Source organism: Mustelus asterias, chromosome 8 (assembly GCF_964213995.1).
Source record: "Mustelus asterias chromosome 8, sMusAst1.hap1.1, whole genome shotgun sequence".
Lineage (NCBI taxonomy): Eukaryota > Metazoa > Chordata > Chondrichthyes > Carcharhiniformes > Triakidae > Mustelus > Mustelus asterias.
This window is the reverse complement of record NC_135808.1, coordinates 90,753,076-90,769,111: the sequence shown is the minus strand read 5'-3', so window position 1 is coordinate 90,769,111 and position 16,036 is coordinate 90,753,076. Positions and strand designations below refer to the sequence as shown.

Sequence of the window (16,036 nt, the reverse complement as noted above, 5' to 3'; positions counted from 1 at the left end):
TACACCCAGATCCCTTTTGCCTATCAATACTCCTAAGGGTTCTGCCATTTACTGTATATTTCCTATCTGTATTAGACCTTCCAAAATGCATTACCTCACATTTGTCCGGATTAAACTCCATCTGCCATCTCTCCGCCCAAGTCTCCAACTGATCTAAATCCTGCTGTATCCTCTGATGGTCCTCATTGCTATCCGCAAATCCATCAACCTTTGTGTCGTCCGCAAACTTACTGATCAATCCAGTTACATTTTCCTCCAAATCATTTATATATATTACAAACAGCAAAGGTCCCAGCACTGATCTCTGAGGAACACCACTTGTCACAGCCCTCCATTCAGAAACGCACCCTTCCACTGCTACCCTCTGTCTTCTTTGACCGAGCCAGTTTTGTATCCACCTTGCCAGCTCACCTTTGATCCCATGCGACTTCACCTTCTGCACCAGACTGCCATGAGGGACCTTGTCAAAGGCCTTACTGAAGTCCATGTAGACAACATCCACTGCCCTACCCTCATCAATCATCTTCATCACTTCCTCGAAAAACTTGATCAAGTTCGTGAGACACGACCTCCCCTTCACAAAACCATGTTGCCTCTCACTAATACGTCCACTTATTTCCAAGTGGGAATAAATCCTGTCTCGAAGAATCCTCTCCAATAATTTCCCTACCACTGATGTAAGGCTCACCGGCCTGTAATTACGTGGATTATTCTTGCTACCCTTCTTAAACAAAGGAACAACATTGGCTATTCTCCAATCCTCTGGGATCTCCCCTGTAGCCAGTGAGGATACAAAGATTTCTCTCAAGGCCCCAGCAATTTCCTCTCTTGCCTCTCTCAGTATTCTGGGGTATATCCCATCAGGCCCTGGGGACTTGTCTATCTTGATGTTTCTCAAGAACCCCAATACCTCCTCCTTTTTGATCTCAACATGGCTCAAACTATCTACACATCCTTTCCCAGACTCATCATCCACCAAGTCCTTCTCTTTGGTGAATACTGACGCAAAGTACTCATTTAATACCTCGCCCATTTCCTCTGGCTCCACACATAGATTCCCTCTCTTGTCCTTGAGTGGGCCAACCCTCCCTCCCTCTTTATATATGTGTAAAAATCCTTGGGATTTTCCTTAATCCTGCTGGCCAATGCTTTTTCATGACCCCTTTTAGCTCTTCTTATTCCTTGCTTACGTTTCTTTCTACTTTCCTTGTATTCCACACTTGCTTCGTGTGTTCCCAGCCTCCTAGTTTTGACAAATGCTTCCTTTTTCTCTTTGATTAGGCTCACAATAGCTCTTGTTATCCAAGGTTCCCAAAACTTGCCATACTTATCCTTCATCCTTACAGGAATGTGCCAGTCCTGAATCCCTATCAACTTACATTTGAAAGCCTCCCACATGCCAGATGTTGATTTGCCCTCAAACATCTGTCCCCAATTTACATTCTTCAGTTCCTGCCTAATATTGTTGTAATTAGCTTTCCCCCAATTTAGCACCTTAACTTGAGGCCTACACTTACCTTTATCCATCAGTACCTTAAAGCTTACTGAACTGTGGTCACTGTTCCTGAACTGCTCCCCTACTGAAACATTGACCACTTGGCCGGGCTCATTCCCCAATACCAGGTCCAGTATGGCCCCTTCCCTAGTTGGACTATCTACATACTATTTCAGGAAGCCCTCCTGGCTGCTCCTTACAAACTCTGCCCCATCCATGCCCCTAGCACTAAGTGAGTCCCAGTCAATATAGGGGAAATTAAAATCTCCCACCACAACAACCCTGTTACTTTTACACCTTGCCAAAATCTGCCTACATATCTGTTCCTCAATCTCCCACTGGCAATTGGGTGGCCTTTAGTAAACCCCCAACATTGTGACTACACCTTTCCTGTTCTTGAGCTCTACTCATATTGCCTCGCTGATTGAGCCCTCTGAGGTGTCCTCCCGAGTACAACTGTAATATTCTCCTTAACCAGTAGCGCAACTCCCCCACCCCTTTTACAGCCCCCTCTATCACGCCTGAAACATCTATATCCTGAAATGTTAAGCTGCCAATCCTGTCCTTCCCTTAACCAAGTCTCTATAATGGCAACTACATCATAGTTTCTAGTACTAATCCAAGCTCTAAGTTCATCTGCCTTACCTGTTACACTTCTCGCATTGAAACAAATGCACTTCAGTCCACTAGACCCTCTCTGATTTGCAATCCCGCCCTGCCTGCTGTTTCTCTGAGTCTTACTGGCCCTACTCTCTGGTTCCCCTTCAGCTAATTCACTTTTGCTTTGGGTGCCACCTCTCTGCCAAACTAGTTTAAATACTCCCGTGTGACACTAGCAAACCTCCCGGCCAGAATATTTATGCCCTTCCAGTTTAGATGCAACGTGTCCTTCATGTACAGGTCCCATCTGCCCTGGAAGAGACCCCAATGGTCCAGATATCTGAAATCCTCCCTCCTACACCAGCTGTTTAGCCGCATGTTGAGCTGCACTATCTGCCTATTCCTAGCCTCACTAGCACGTGACACAGAAAGTTAATCATTTTTGCCTTCTCTAAAATAAGAACAGAAAAGGTTGGAAATACTCAGCAGGCCTGAGAGTGCCTCTGGGGAGAGAGAGAGAGAGGCAGAATTAATATTTCAATTACCTTTCATCGGAAATGAAAAAAGTTAGAAATGTAACAGGTTTTGAGCTAGATGGGGTAAAGGCAGAATTTGACTGAATGTGGCATCATTATTAGAAAAACTAAAATTAATGGAAATCAGGGGCTAATCTCTCCACTGGTTGGAGTCATACATAGTACAAAGGAGATGGTTATGGTTATTGGAGGTCAATCATCTCAGTCCCAGGAACCACCACAGGAGTTCCTCAGTGCAGTGTTCTAAGCTAAACTGTCTTCAGCTGCTGCATCAATGACCTTCCCTCCATCATAAGGACAGAAGTGGGGATGTTCATGGATGGCTGTGCAATGTTCACACCATTCACAACTCTTCAGATACTGAAGCAACACATGCCCATGTGCAGAAAGACCTAAACAAAATTCAGGCTTGGGCTGATAAGGGGCAAGCAACATTCAGCGCATACAAGTCTGAGACAACAACTATCTCCAACAAGGGAGAATCTAATCATCGCCCTTTGACATTCAATGGAACTATCATCACTGAATCTCCCACTATCAACATCCGGGATTGGGGCGGAGGGGGCTTATCATTGATCAGAAACTGACTAGCCACATAAATAAAGTGGCTACAAGAGCAGGCCAGAGGCTGGGAATTTTGTGGACAGTAACTGACCCTCCTAGCTCCCCAAAGCCTATCTACTATCTCAAAGGCACAAATCAGGAGTATGATTGAATATTCTCCACTTGCCTGGATGAGTACAACTCCAACACCACTCAGCAAGTTCAACACCATCCAGGACAAAGAACCCCATCCACACACCTTCAACATGCACTCCCTTCACCACTGATGCACAGTGATGTCAGTGTGTACCATGTACAAGATGCACTGCACAACTTGTCAAAGTTCCTTTGAGAGCACCTTCCAAAACCAAGATCGTTATCATCAAGAAGGACAAGGGCAGGAGATGCATGGGAACAGCACCACCTGCAAGTGCCCCACCAAAGTCACACACCATCCTAACTATATCACTGTTCCTTCACTGTCGCTGGGTCAAAATTTAGACCACCCTCCCTAACAGACTCAGAGGTTGAAGAAGGTAGCTCACCTTCTCAAAAACAATTATGGGCAGTAAATGCTGGCCTAGCCAGCGATGGCTTCTTCCCTGTGAAATAATAAAAGTACAATTTTAAAACTGGAAGGTGAGAGAAAGGACAAACAGGTGAGAAGTGAAACACACATGGGATTGAGATACAGGCTGAAGTATCAAACAAACTATTTTTAAAAAAGATTATATTCAAAACATTTTCTTCACATTGGTGAAATTTGAACTTTCACAAATATAAAAATAGTTTTTCAAGCTCAGGGATGTTGGTTAGCAGTAATTATAAATTCATTACAATAATTATAAACCACTAAAAACTGAGTTGCACATCATTGACAAGACGTAACCTTTTCAAGAGTTTTATAGTGAGTCTAATCATGTAAAAATGGAGATTCAGGTTAATTTACGTTTTTTCAAAAGGTGGCACAGAACTTCCGATCTGAATCAAAATCCTTAATTCCCAGGACCAAAAGTTACCCACTGCCTTCTTACAATTTTTGGGGATTCCCTTCTGATTGACGGTCTTCCAAACTCTCACAGCACAACAATTCTCACAAGGAGCAATGGAGAGAATCATTATAGAAGCCATGGCCCCTTTTTATGGCACTAACTCATCTATTCTGTTAAATAGAGAGAATAAATGCCCTAAAGCCTCTTCTGGAGAGAAGATAAATGTGTACATTAAGTTGATAAAGGGATGGGGTGTTAGGTAAGTGGGTGAGAGGATAGAGTGGAAGTTTTTGGGGTGAGGGACTAGGGTGGAAGTGGGTGGGTGAGGGAGTAGGGTGGTAGGTTCGTGGATGAGGGGGTAGGTTTGGGTGGGGGAAATCGGGTGTTGGGGGGCTAATTGGATTAGAGATGTAGTCAGATTGTCAGGGAACTAAGTAGGAAGGGATGGGGGGGGGGGGGGGGGGTCAGAGGTAGTTGAATCATGGAGGGTTGGCAGTCAGGAATGTTCAGCGGGCCATGAGGGGAAGGGAGCAGTCAGTACTACAGTTATCCAGGAGTTAGAACTCGTTTTAATCCTTCTAACTTTTCCTGGGTAACTATTCAGGTGAATGAGGCGGAACCATCTGAAGTCTCGGACTCTAACTCGGAATTGGAGACTTTAAAAATTATAGAAATTTCCTGTAATTTCTGTAGGAAATTGCCCTACAGAAGGCTAAATTTTCTGAGCAATTCCTAGCTAGTAGGCGTGTCAGAATTTCCGATGGATCTGCTCGCACATATTGGGGGGGATGGTCGGGGGGCTACCTCCAAGGGGCAACTGTTGGCGTTTGGACATCCTGCCTTCCATCCATGGGGGCTTAAACAGTGCACCTTTCAGAGGAGCAGGGAATTACTGAGGGCAACTTTTAGATTTTTGTATTTCAATACGTGTGTGGACACCAGGTGTTGCTATCAACTTCACAGTTCTAATGATGGCCGAAATTTATAGTTTCACTATCATTCTAAACCCTAAACATGTGTCAACATTGAGTCCCATCAGACACCACAGGTGGATTCTAAAAAAAATCCAATGGATCTGTATGTATATATAAATATAAAAAGCCAATGTTCTAGCCAACAATTATCCACCAATTATTAACACTAACACCAGATTATCTGGCCATTTATCCAAATGCTGGGGCCTTGGTGTGTACAGAGTTTTGAGTTTCACTGCATTGTATCAGTATTATATTTCAATGCCTATGTGTTTTGAGATGTTCTGGGGTTATACAAAGAAGATTCAACTTCTTTCTTAAAAGCTACCTTAAGTTTGGGTAACTTACTCAATTTTTTCTTGATTAATACCCTCCATTTAATCATCCCATATCCACCTTATAACACCAATAATCACTTGTTCTGTTAAAAAAATGTGGCAAAACACTTATTAAAACCAGTACTTTTAGACAAATCTGCTGCGTTTATGCCGAGGTTAATTTATTGCACTCATATAATGATAGAATTGTCTAACTCATTCCCTCGATTCTCCACTGAGCCTCTTCGGCTCATGTCCCAGCCTCTCGGAGTTATTACCGCGGGGGACTGCCGGTCTCCACCGGGGAATCTCACTGACAGAGGAACAGGAGCGGGGTTCCTGCCAGTGTAGGCGGAGGTGGAAGCAGAGGGGAGTTTGTGGGAATTTACAGTCCGCTTGTGTTCTGTCACCGCGTGGAAGTGGCGTTTACCTTCAAAGTGACTCAAATGTAACCAATGGGAGTTTTTCACAAAATCAAGAAAATAATAGAAATTTGGTGGGACTTCAGCACAGCCTGGCAATCAGCTGGAGGCGCTTTCCTCGGAATCATTAAGGCACGCAGTGCGTGAACATTTCCCAATTGCTGCCTTCGAGGAGGAAGCAGCGCTGGGAATCCGAGAGGGACTGGGGGAGAGACAGAGTCAGCCTGGAGTAACCAACCACTAACTATCCGAGAAGGACTGGGGGAGAGACAGAGTCAGCCTGGAGTAACCACTACAACTCCAACCATAAACTATCCGGGAGGGACAGCAGCTACATCCGATGGATACGGAAACGGTAAGTTTGGATTGAAATCACAGCATATATTATTGCTTTCCTGGTGCCTGTGTAATTGCTGCTGCTTCCAGTTGGCAGCTGCAAGAGGCAGTCTTTTTTCAGCGTGATCCAACTCCATTACCTGTACAATAAACTTGTCCTGGCAAGGTGGCCTCTGGTATCCATATCCCCCACCCGCCTCCAGCACAAGTAATAGGCCAAATGGTTAACGCTGTAGTGTAATAATTAATAATTTGCATTGCTATAGATTGCTGTCCATACACTGTTACAAGGACGTGCACACAAACCGAAGCCACAGAATTGCAGTATTATTCATGTTTATGCGGTTTATTGATTGATTAAAGATAAAAATGATTTTAATGTGGTTGTATTTCCTGGTGATTTATAATGTCGCGGTGTGCCAGTATTTTTGCTTTATAGACCATTAAGGCACCAACTATTAAGTCAAGCGGCAACTTGAGTCTATATATTGTATGCATTTCCTTGTTGCTGGTGTATGGTTCAGTATTACCGTCTGCTACTTTATCTCCCAAAGTACTTTGTTTTCATGCTTAAAGAGTGGTCAGTAGAGTATCCACACGTGAGATGCATCGGAAGCAACTCCAGTCTTGTGTTCATCTAAATTTTGAGATGTTGTGGTCCACGGTGGGTAATGGAAAGGCAAAACCTGACGACGCTAATTCATGTTCGTGAAGTCAACTCTGGTGTCCGTGGAGCTAAACTGATTAAAATAACACGAACTAAAATATCGCACACCTCCTTGAATATTGTTGTAGTTAGTATGGAAATATATTCAGCAATACCTTAACATTAGCAAAAAAAAACATTTTTGGCAGAATCTCGCATGGAGTGCAAAGCCTACAATTCCAGAGTTAGTGCCAGTTCCCATTCTTGATGTGAAGCGTGTTGCACTCACACTGCAATCAGTCTCTCCCACTCTGGAGAAAATTGTGCCTTGTCCCAGACTTCAGTGTCAAACAGGCAATCTGAAAATATAGAGGAAGAGAAAGGAGTCAAACGAGGTGATGGGAGTGTAGGATTAATTGTTAATGTACATGAAGTTGATCAAATGTCTAGTCTTTATAGTTTAAAAAAATATATAGTTTATTTATTAGTGTCACAAGTAGGCTTATGTTAACAATGCAATGTAGTTACTGTGAAAATCCCTTGAATGTTGTTGCTTTTGTACCATGCTGATGTATGGTGCGGATGAAGGAAAGGTGACGAGGATAGATCCCGAGAGACTCTGGAAGCTAGGGCAGAAAATTAAGTCATTGCTGGAAATGGAATGGTAAAATGGAGTCAAGTCCTGCTTAACTGAACAATAAGGGAAAAGACGTCAGAGGAGAATGTGGCCCATCCTTATCAGGGTAAATGAGGGTTACGGGAATAGGGCCTGGGTGGGATTGTGGTCGGTACAGACTCTGAGTCGAATGGCCTCCTTCTGTACTGTAGGGATTCTATGGATCATGTCAAAGGGTGCAGAGAGATCAAGGAGAGTGTAAAGAGAAAATTAATCATGGATGTTATGTGTTCCTCTAGAACGAATTGAAAATTAAATAAAGTCATTCAAAGAAGCTTGTGTATATTTTGTTTACAAAAATGCAGGGATCATTTTTAAACTGAAACCTTGTTAAAATTGTAATTGGTTTCATAAATTGGCATGGCGGCACAGTGGTTGGCACTGCTGCCTCAGCGCTAGGGATTGGGTTCAATTCTGGCCTTAGGTCACTGTCTGATTTGATTTGATTTCTTATTGTCACATGTATTAACATACAATGAAAAGTATTGTTTCTTTTTTGTGCTATACAGACAAAACATACTGTTCATAGAGAAGGAAATGAGAGAGTGCAAAATGTAGTGTTACAGTCATAGCTAGGGTGTAGAGAAATATCAACTTAATGCAAGGTAAGTCCATTCAAAAGTCTGACAGCCGCAGGGAAGAAGCTGTTCTTGAGTCGGTTGGTACGTGACCTCAGACTTTTGTATCTTTTTCCTGAAGGAAGAAAAATGTGTGGAGTTTGCACATTCATAGAGGTTCACAGCATGGAAACAGGCCCTTCAGCCCAACTTGTCCATGTCATCTTTTTTTTATAACCCCTAAGCTAGTCCCAACTGTCTGCATTTGGCCCATATCCCTCTATACCTATCTTACCCATGTAACTGTCTAAATGCTTTTTAAAAGACATAATTGTACCCACCTCTACTACTATCTCTAGCAGCTTGTTCCAGACACTCACCACCCTCTGTGAGGAAATAATTGCCCCTCTGGACCCTTTTGTATCTCTCCCCTCTCACCTTAAACCTATGCCCTCTAGTTTTAGACTCCCCTACTTTTGGGAAAAGATATTGACTATTTAGCTGATCTATAGAGTATCTAGCTGATCCCCGTGTCTGCATGGGTTTCCTCCGGGTGCTTTGGTTTCCTCCCACATTCTGAAAGACGTGCTGGTTAGGTGCATTGGCCATGCTGAATTCTCCCGCGGTGTACCCGAACAGGTGCTGGAGTGTGGCGACTTGGGGATTTTCACAGTAACTTCATTGCAGTGTTACTGTAAGCCTACTTGTGACACAAATAAATAAAGTTTTAACTTTTTAAATTGTGAGGAAAACTCCCAACATTAGATTACTTCTAATTTTCCACAGTTCTGTCTCATATCACATGAATAAAACAATGAAGTGAGTAGTTGGTTCTGAAATGTATCAGAAACTTGGCAAAGAAATTTGTTTTGAAGTGTAATGGAATTAAACATAAAAAGTTTATACAGTATATAAAAGGCAATACATTCAGCTATTTGTCCCATTATACACATTGCAGTAAAGTTAGAACTGTGTTTCTCATTCAGATATTCTCCATCCTTGTCCCTCTTATTGTTTCTTCATTCTTATTGTTATCATTTTTCATCTCCACTCCATGTAACCGTTTCACTCTGAATTCACTAACCACCCCTTGCCCCTCCATATAAAGTTTCCTCGCTGTTTTCAAGCCCAGCCTTGCTCCCTCATGTGGCCCCACTGTTCCGTTGGCCTCAATCACAATCAAGGTACATTCCAACTTCTTTCTTAACCCATATTCCCCTCCCCTGTTCCAGCCCAATTTTCTCATGTTTGCCCTTGGGGAAACTCCCTTTCCCTGCCCATGTCACTTACAACTCAAAGAGCAAAGTACAGTGGATACTTGAAATTGGAAATTTAAAACTGAAGATGCTAAAAACACTCAACAAGTCTGACATTATCTGTGCTGCTGCCAGAACTGTTGACTATTTCCAGCATTTTATGTTTATATTTCACTTATAATTAATTGCACTTCTAAATTACAGCTGGCTGACCTTTGGTCTCCTATTCACTATAATACATCTGCTTAACCATTCCCTGGTGTCCACTGCTTTTTATATATCCTACTTTGTCTCTTAAGCACTTTGGATCTTGTTCTACATTTTATACACCTATATGTTACACCCGTTAGTTTTTTTAAAAATACAGTTCTCAACAATAACAATGGCTATTTAATTAAAATAAATCCTGTTCATCCAGTCAGGAATGAAACTGAAACTTAAGGTCTTCTTTGATCATTTCATTGTATCATTGTCTGCCCATATCCCCCTTTGCGCTTCCCAGCTATACTTCCTTCTGTCTCTGCATCTGGAAAAACTCATTCCCCAATTTACTTACAGTTGCAACTTCAAAACCCCAAATAACCCTCCATTCGCCATGACATTTCTTCAGCTACTGGTTTGCTCAACTGCACCCCCACCTCCAACTTTTCTTTAGCCCCCGTTAAAACCATATCTGTCCCTAATACTGAATGTCCCCCTTTGTATGGCACTCATCTCCACTCCCCTAAGTCCAAGGATGCAGACTTGAAAGGGCATCCAGGTCTGGCTATATCACATAATAAGAAGTCTCACAACACCAGGTTAAAGTCCAACAGGTTTATTTGGTAGCAAATACCATAAGCTTTCGGAGCACAGCTCCTTCGTCAGATGGAGTGGATATCTGTTCTCCAACAGTGCACAGAGACACAGAAATCAAGTTACAGAATACTAATTAGAATGCAAATCTCTACAGCCAGCCAGGTCTTAAAGGTACAGATAATGTGGGTGGAGGGAGCATTCAACACAGGTTAAAGAGATGTGTATTGTCTTCAGACAGAACAGCTACAAGCCCAGGAGGCAAGCTGTGGGGATTACTGATAATGTGACATAAATCCAACATCCCGGTTTAGGCTGTCCTCATGTGTGCGGAACTTGGCTATCAGTTTCTGTTCAGCGACTCTGCGCTGTCGTGTGTCATGAAGGCCACCTTGGAGAACGCTTACCTGAAGATCCAAGGCTGAATGCCTGTGACTGCTGAAGTGCTCCCCCACAGGAAGAGAACAGTTTTGCCTGGTGATTGTCGAGTGGTGTTCATTCATCCGTTGTCGTAGCGTCTGCATGGTTTCCCCAATGTAGACCATGCAGACGCTACGACAACGGATGAATGAACACCGCTCGACAATCACCAGGCAAGACTGTTCTCTTCCTGTGGGGGAGCACTTCAGCAGTCACGGGCATTCAGCCTTGGATCTTCAGGTAAGCGTTCTCCAAGGCGGCCTTCATGACACACGACAGCGCAGAGTCGCTGAGCAGAAACTGATAGCCAAGTTCCGCACACATGAGGACGGCCTAAACCGGGATGTTGGATTTATGTCACATTATCAGTAGCCCCCACAGCTTGCCTCCTGGGCTTGTAGCTGTTCTGTCTGGAGACAATACACATCTCTTTAACCTGTGTTGAATGCTCCCTCCACCCACATTATCTGTACCTTTAAGACCTGGCTGGCTGTAGAGATTTACATTCTAATTAGTATTCTGTAACTTGATTTCTGTGTCTCTGTGCACTGTTGGAAAACAGATATCCACTCCATCTGACGAAGGAGCTGTGCTCCGAAAGCTTATGGTATTTGCTACCAAATAAACCTGTTGGACTTTAACCTGGTGTTGTGAGACTTCTTACTGTGCTTACCCCAGTCCAACGCCGGCATTTCCACATCATGTATATCACATAAAGCACTATTAGGACCTATTCTTGTCTCATTCTAGAAAGCAAAGAAAATCACCAGCTTCCTCTCCCTACTGCAAACTGCCTTAAATCCCTCCTTCTGTTTCTTACACTTTCATCAACAACTCATGGACTGGTTTGTCACTAAAATTGAGACCATCCAATCAGTGGTCTCTGCCACTGATGCTGGCCGAGCCAGCCACAGCCACATCCCGCAAAATGAATTTTTAAAAATCCCTTCCCACTAGCCCACAGGTTCAAACTTCCTCTAAAATTGGCCCCATTCCTAAACTCGCATGTTTCTTTCCTCTTGTCCCTCTTGCCTTCTCCAAGCTCATCTTGTCATTGAGACCCACCTTCTGCTCCCTTGACTTTATTTCCACTAAATGGCTGACCAGACAACTTCTCTTCCTGCGGTTTTGAGTGTTCTGGTATTATTTACCTTTTCAATCCTTTTTTTATATTCCTGATGCACACGTTATTTGACAAAGAGTCATCCAGACTCAAAACATTAGCTCTGTTCTCTCTCCACAGTTACTGTCAGACCTGCTGAGATTTTCCAGCATTTTCTGCTTTTGTTTCAGGTTCCATAATTTGCTTGTAACATAATTATTTGACCCTGATGTGTATAATCTGTGCAATGTCCCTGGAAGAACCTGGCTAAATTTTGGTGATGAGGAGTTGAGTTAAGTCAAGAAAATCCTTGGTTAATTGAAGCAGTTGGAGACGACCAGAGTGGGGCCCAGTTCACAGTGGTGGTTTTGCTGGTGGGTGGGCCTAGTCTTCAGCGGTGTTGTAGGCATCAAGATGATGGCTGCCATTGTGAGTGAAGTTGTGGACGATGGCACAGAATATTGATGCTCATGTAAATGAACAGCAAGAATGACAGGATTCTCTTCTCTGCTCCATCCAATGGAGAGGGCAATTTCCTCATTGGGGGCTCACCTTCATGCTTGGAAATCCTGCTGCATGGTGTGTTGGGCATCCTGGTTGATTCGGGGAGATAGGGCTGGAGAAGGAGCATCCGTGTTCCTGGTCTCCCGAGGGGAACTGAGGATGAATTCCTGGCTGAATTTGAGAACTGGATGTTTCAAGATCACTGGAGCAAGGTTGTACTGGTCTTTAAGGCCTAGGGTCGGTCAAAGACTCCAACCACTGGTCATATATTGTCTTGTCCTTTATGTTCATTGAGGAGGACTGGAAGCGGCCAGACAAAACAGGTCTTCACCATCCTCCAGGGCCTAAGTTTCTCTTTACCTGGGCTTCAGGGCATGATATGGTGGAGCTGCAAGGGCTTCAGTGAAACTCTGGATGGATCTTGGATGTTGCGCGATGCTCCTGTCATGGCTTTGGCCCTTTGAATCTCTGGATGGTTATCTTAATCTGCAGCTCATCATTAATCCTGAACTTGCTTCCCGTGTGATTATACTCCTGATTTTGCGATATTATCTCTTACCCTGACAAGGGTGTATGATATGAGCATAGAAGCATTTTTTAAATTCATATATGGGATGTGGGCATCTCTGACTGGCTAGCATTTATTGCCCATCTCTAGTTGCCTTTGAGAAGGTGGTGGTGAGCTGCCTTCTTGAACTGCTGCAGATCCTGAAGTGTAGGTACACCCACAATGCTGTTAGGGAGGGAGTTCCAGGGTATTGACCCAGTTACAGTGAAGGACTGGTGATATATTTCCAAGTCAGGATGGTGATGGCTTGAAGAAGAACTACCAGATAGTGGGATTCCCAAATATATGCTGCTCTTGTCCTAGGTGGTAATGGCTGTGGAATTGGAAGATATTGCGTAAGGAACCTTGAGTTTCTGTAGTGCATGTTGTAGTTGGTACACCTCTTCCACTGTTCATTGGTGGTGAAGAGATTGAATCTCTGTGGAAGGGGTAGGAATCAAGCGGGGTACTTTGTCCTGAATGGTGTTAAGCTTCTTGAGTGTTGTTGGAGCAGTAGGCTTCTCGCCTGTTATGCCATTTTACTGTGAGAATCAGGACTACCCATTTTTTTCTCAATGGTATTCATCCAATGGGATGCTCTGACAGTGGAACGAGGGAGGTCATAGTTTAATCTTGGTTTTGATGTGTGGTACCAGGGAAGCGGGGTGGATAAGGGGGTTTGCCCACATTGCTTCTGGCCCTGTGCCAAGTTCTAATTCTTGGGTTTCAGGGGGCAGTATCCTGTTTCTTATGGGGTTATGCTGTTCTGTTCCTTGTGTCCTTTTTGCAAAAGTGTACACTGCTAGACCATATCTGGTGTCTATTGGCTAATCCTGGTGTTCCTCTCTCTTTGGGGTTTCCTTTCTTTATCTGGATAATGAGGTCTTTATCTGGATAATGAGGTCATTCTAAAGGGTTTCCTTTATCTAGTCGGAAGGATGAGAATTGTATCTCTCCCCAAAATATCCTGTTGACGGGTGTCTTGACAATGTTTCTTCTCCTTGTCAGTAGGGCTTCCTTGGTGGAAAATGGTTTAAAGTTTCTGGTGATGGTGGGGCCTGAACGGTGTCTCTGATATGGCTGGAGAGGAGTGAGGTCTGTTGTGACGCGAGTCTTAGCGTGGTGTAAGAATTCTTGGTTTACTGGCTCCTGTGTATGAGTGTACAAGACCATGTCATGTCTTGTACCTATGGTGGTATACTGATGTTCCCCTTTTCCTGGGGTATCCATTCATTGCTTGGGGGTCTTAGGATGCTGTGTTAGGTCCCAATTGGTTGCATTTTATTTGTACTTATTTATTGAGTCAATTTCAGAGTTTTGCCTCAATACTGTAGTTGAAAGTACAGCTGCCAAGGTTACAGACACATCAGTCTAAGATTAACATGAGATGAAGAGTTAAATTGGAGGTACATTCAGTGCCAAAATTGTTTTATTACTGAGCTGCACAGCTGCCTATGGGTCAGCATATACTCTTTAGAGATTACAAAGTTTTATAGAGATGAGGTGGAGCTTTCTCCTAGGATATTTTGCAAAGTTTGTCCCAGAAATGACCTCATTCCAGGCAAGTAAAAAAACAATTTAATTTGGACGCTCAACTTTTAGGCTTTGACAATTCTTAAAGCTGTGTTGGATTCGGTTAGAAGTGATTAAGGGACGACAGAGCAGCTTTTCTTCACATTTTCCAGGGTAATGCTCATTTTCTGCAAGGGTGAAGAAAACAACCATTTACATTTTATATAGTGCCTTTAACGTAGCAAAATGTTCTGAGGTGCTTAACCAGAATGCAAAGAGACAAAGTTGACACCACGCCAAATAAGGATTCATTAGAATAAATGACTAATAAGCTTAATCAAAGGCAGATGTTTGAAGGAGTATCATTAAAGGAGGAGTAAAAGGTGGAGAGAATTTCAGAGCTCAATGGCTGAAGACACAGTGGCTAATGGTGAGCAAAGAAAATGGGGGATGCAAAAGAAATCAAAGCTCTTGGAGAATTACAGGACTGCAGGAAGTTACAGATGTCAGAGAAACTCGCAAGCATGGTTGTGAAGAAGACATCAAAATGAGAATGCTTTGAGTGGAGACAGTTTATTGCCTTGCCATAGACCTTACTTATCCATTCCAACACCATCTGACTCCCCAGCGCTGGCCGACTATATACACATCTGAGGAAAATTAATCACTACCCAACATCCATTCAACCTCATTACCTTAAACTATGAGATACTTAACATCCATCAACAGAACCTATTAGATACCAACAGCAGCACAGTCATGCAGGAATTTGAAAACCAGGGTAAAAGTTGCAAGTTTTAGGCTTTGTTTGACAGGGAGCCAATGTGCTGGATGGGTGAATGGAACCTGTTGTGAATTAGGATAGGACTAGCGGAACTTGAGTTCAGGCTTATGGAGAATGAAGATAGAAAATCACTGAGAAGAGAATTGGAATACTTGAGGCAACCAGAGCGTGGATGAGGCTTTCAGAGCTGATGAACTGAGTTGGAACAGAGACAGACAATGCTGCCAAGTTGGAATCGGGCTAATTGAAATAGAGATGTAAGGACTTGTAAGCTCAATTCACAGTCAAATAATGCTAGGGTTTGAAACAGTCTGGTTCTGCTTCAAACAGTGGCTTGAAAATGGAATGGAATTGTTAGCTAAGAAATGAGATTTATAGTAGCAGTTGAAGATGGTGGTTTTTGTCTTCCCAATATTTTAGTTGGAGGAAGTTTCTGCTCATCCAATATTGAATCTCAGAGGAGCAGTGGGACAGATTATAGGCAGTGAAGGAGTTGAGAAATGGCAATGAAGGGTGACATTAGCACACGTGCAATCTGACCTATGTTGCCATGTGTGTCACAGAAGGGCACCATGTAGTTCAGAAAAAGGAACAGATAAAATAGATCCTTGAGAATTCTTCAGGGGTGAATGAGCAGGGGGCAAAACCATTGCAGGAAATTCTCTGACTAAGACTGGATAAATGAGAATGGAACCAGACAAAAGCATTGTCACTTGGACAAGTAAGGGGAGGTATTGGAGGAGGATGATTTAGTCATCCTTGTCTGAGACAGCAGGCGGATGAAGAAAATGAGGAGCAGTAGTTACCATGGTCATTGCCATATGGGATGTCATTTGTGAGTTTGAAAGGGACATTTTTAGTACTTTCTCAGGGTTCAAATATGGAGTCGTGCAAAGATGTTTCTGGACTTGGGAGGGGACAACATGCTCAAGCATATTGGAGAGGAAAGAAGGGTTGATATTTTCAAGGACAGAAGGATTGTCGGTGTCCTTTTGCAGGAACTAAATTATGATGGTAGATTT

At 43.2% G+C, this 16,036-nt stretch overlaps 1 protein-coding gene across 1 annotated transcript in view; it reads left to right on the top strand.

Moving 5' to 3' along the window:
* Positions 1-5,752: 5,752 nt before the first annotated feature.
* LOC144497344 (uncharacterized) overlaps positions 5,753-16,036 on the top strand; it is a 56,499-nt gene continuing 46,215 nt past the window's right edge. Inside the window, exon 1 of the mRNA XM_078218470.1 lies at positions 5,753-6,234. Coding sequence (XP_078074596.1) covers positions 6,220-6,234 — 15 coding nt within the window. The 5' untranslated portion in view covers positions 5,753-6,219. The remainder of the gene's footprint in view (positions 6,235-16,036) is intronic.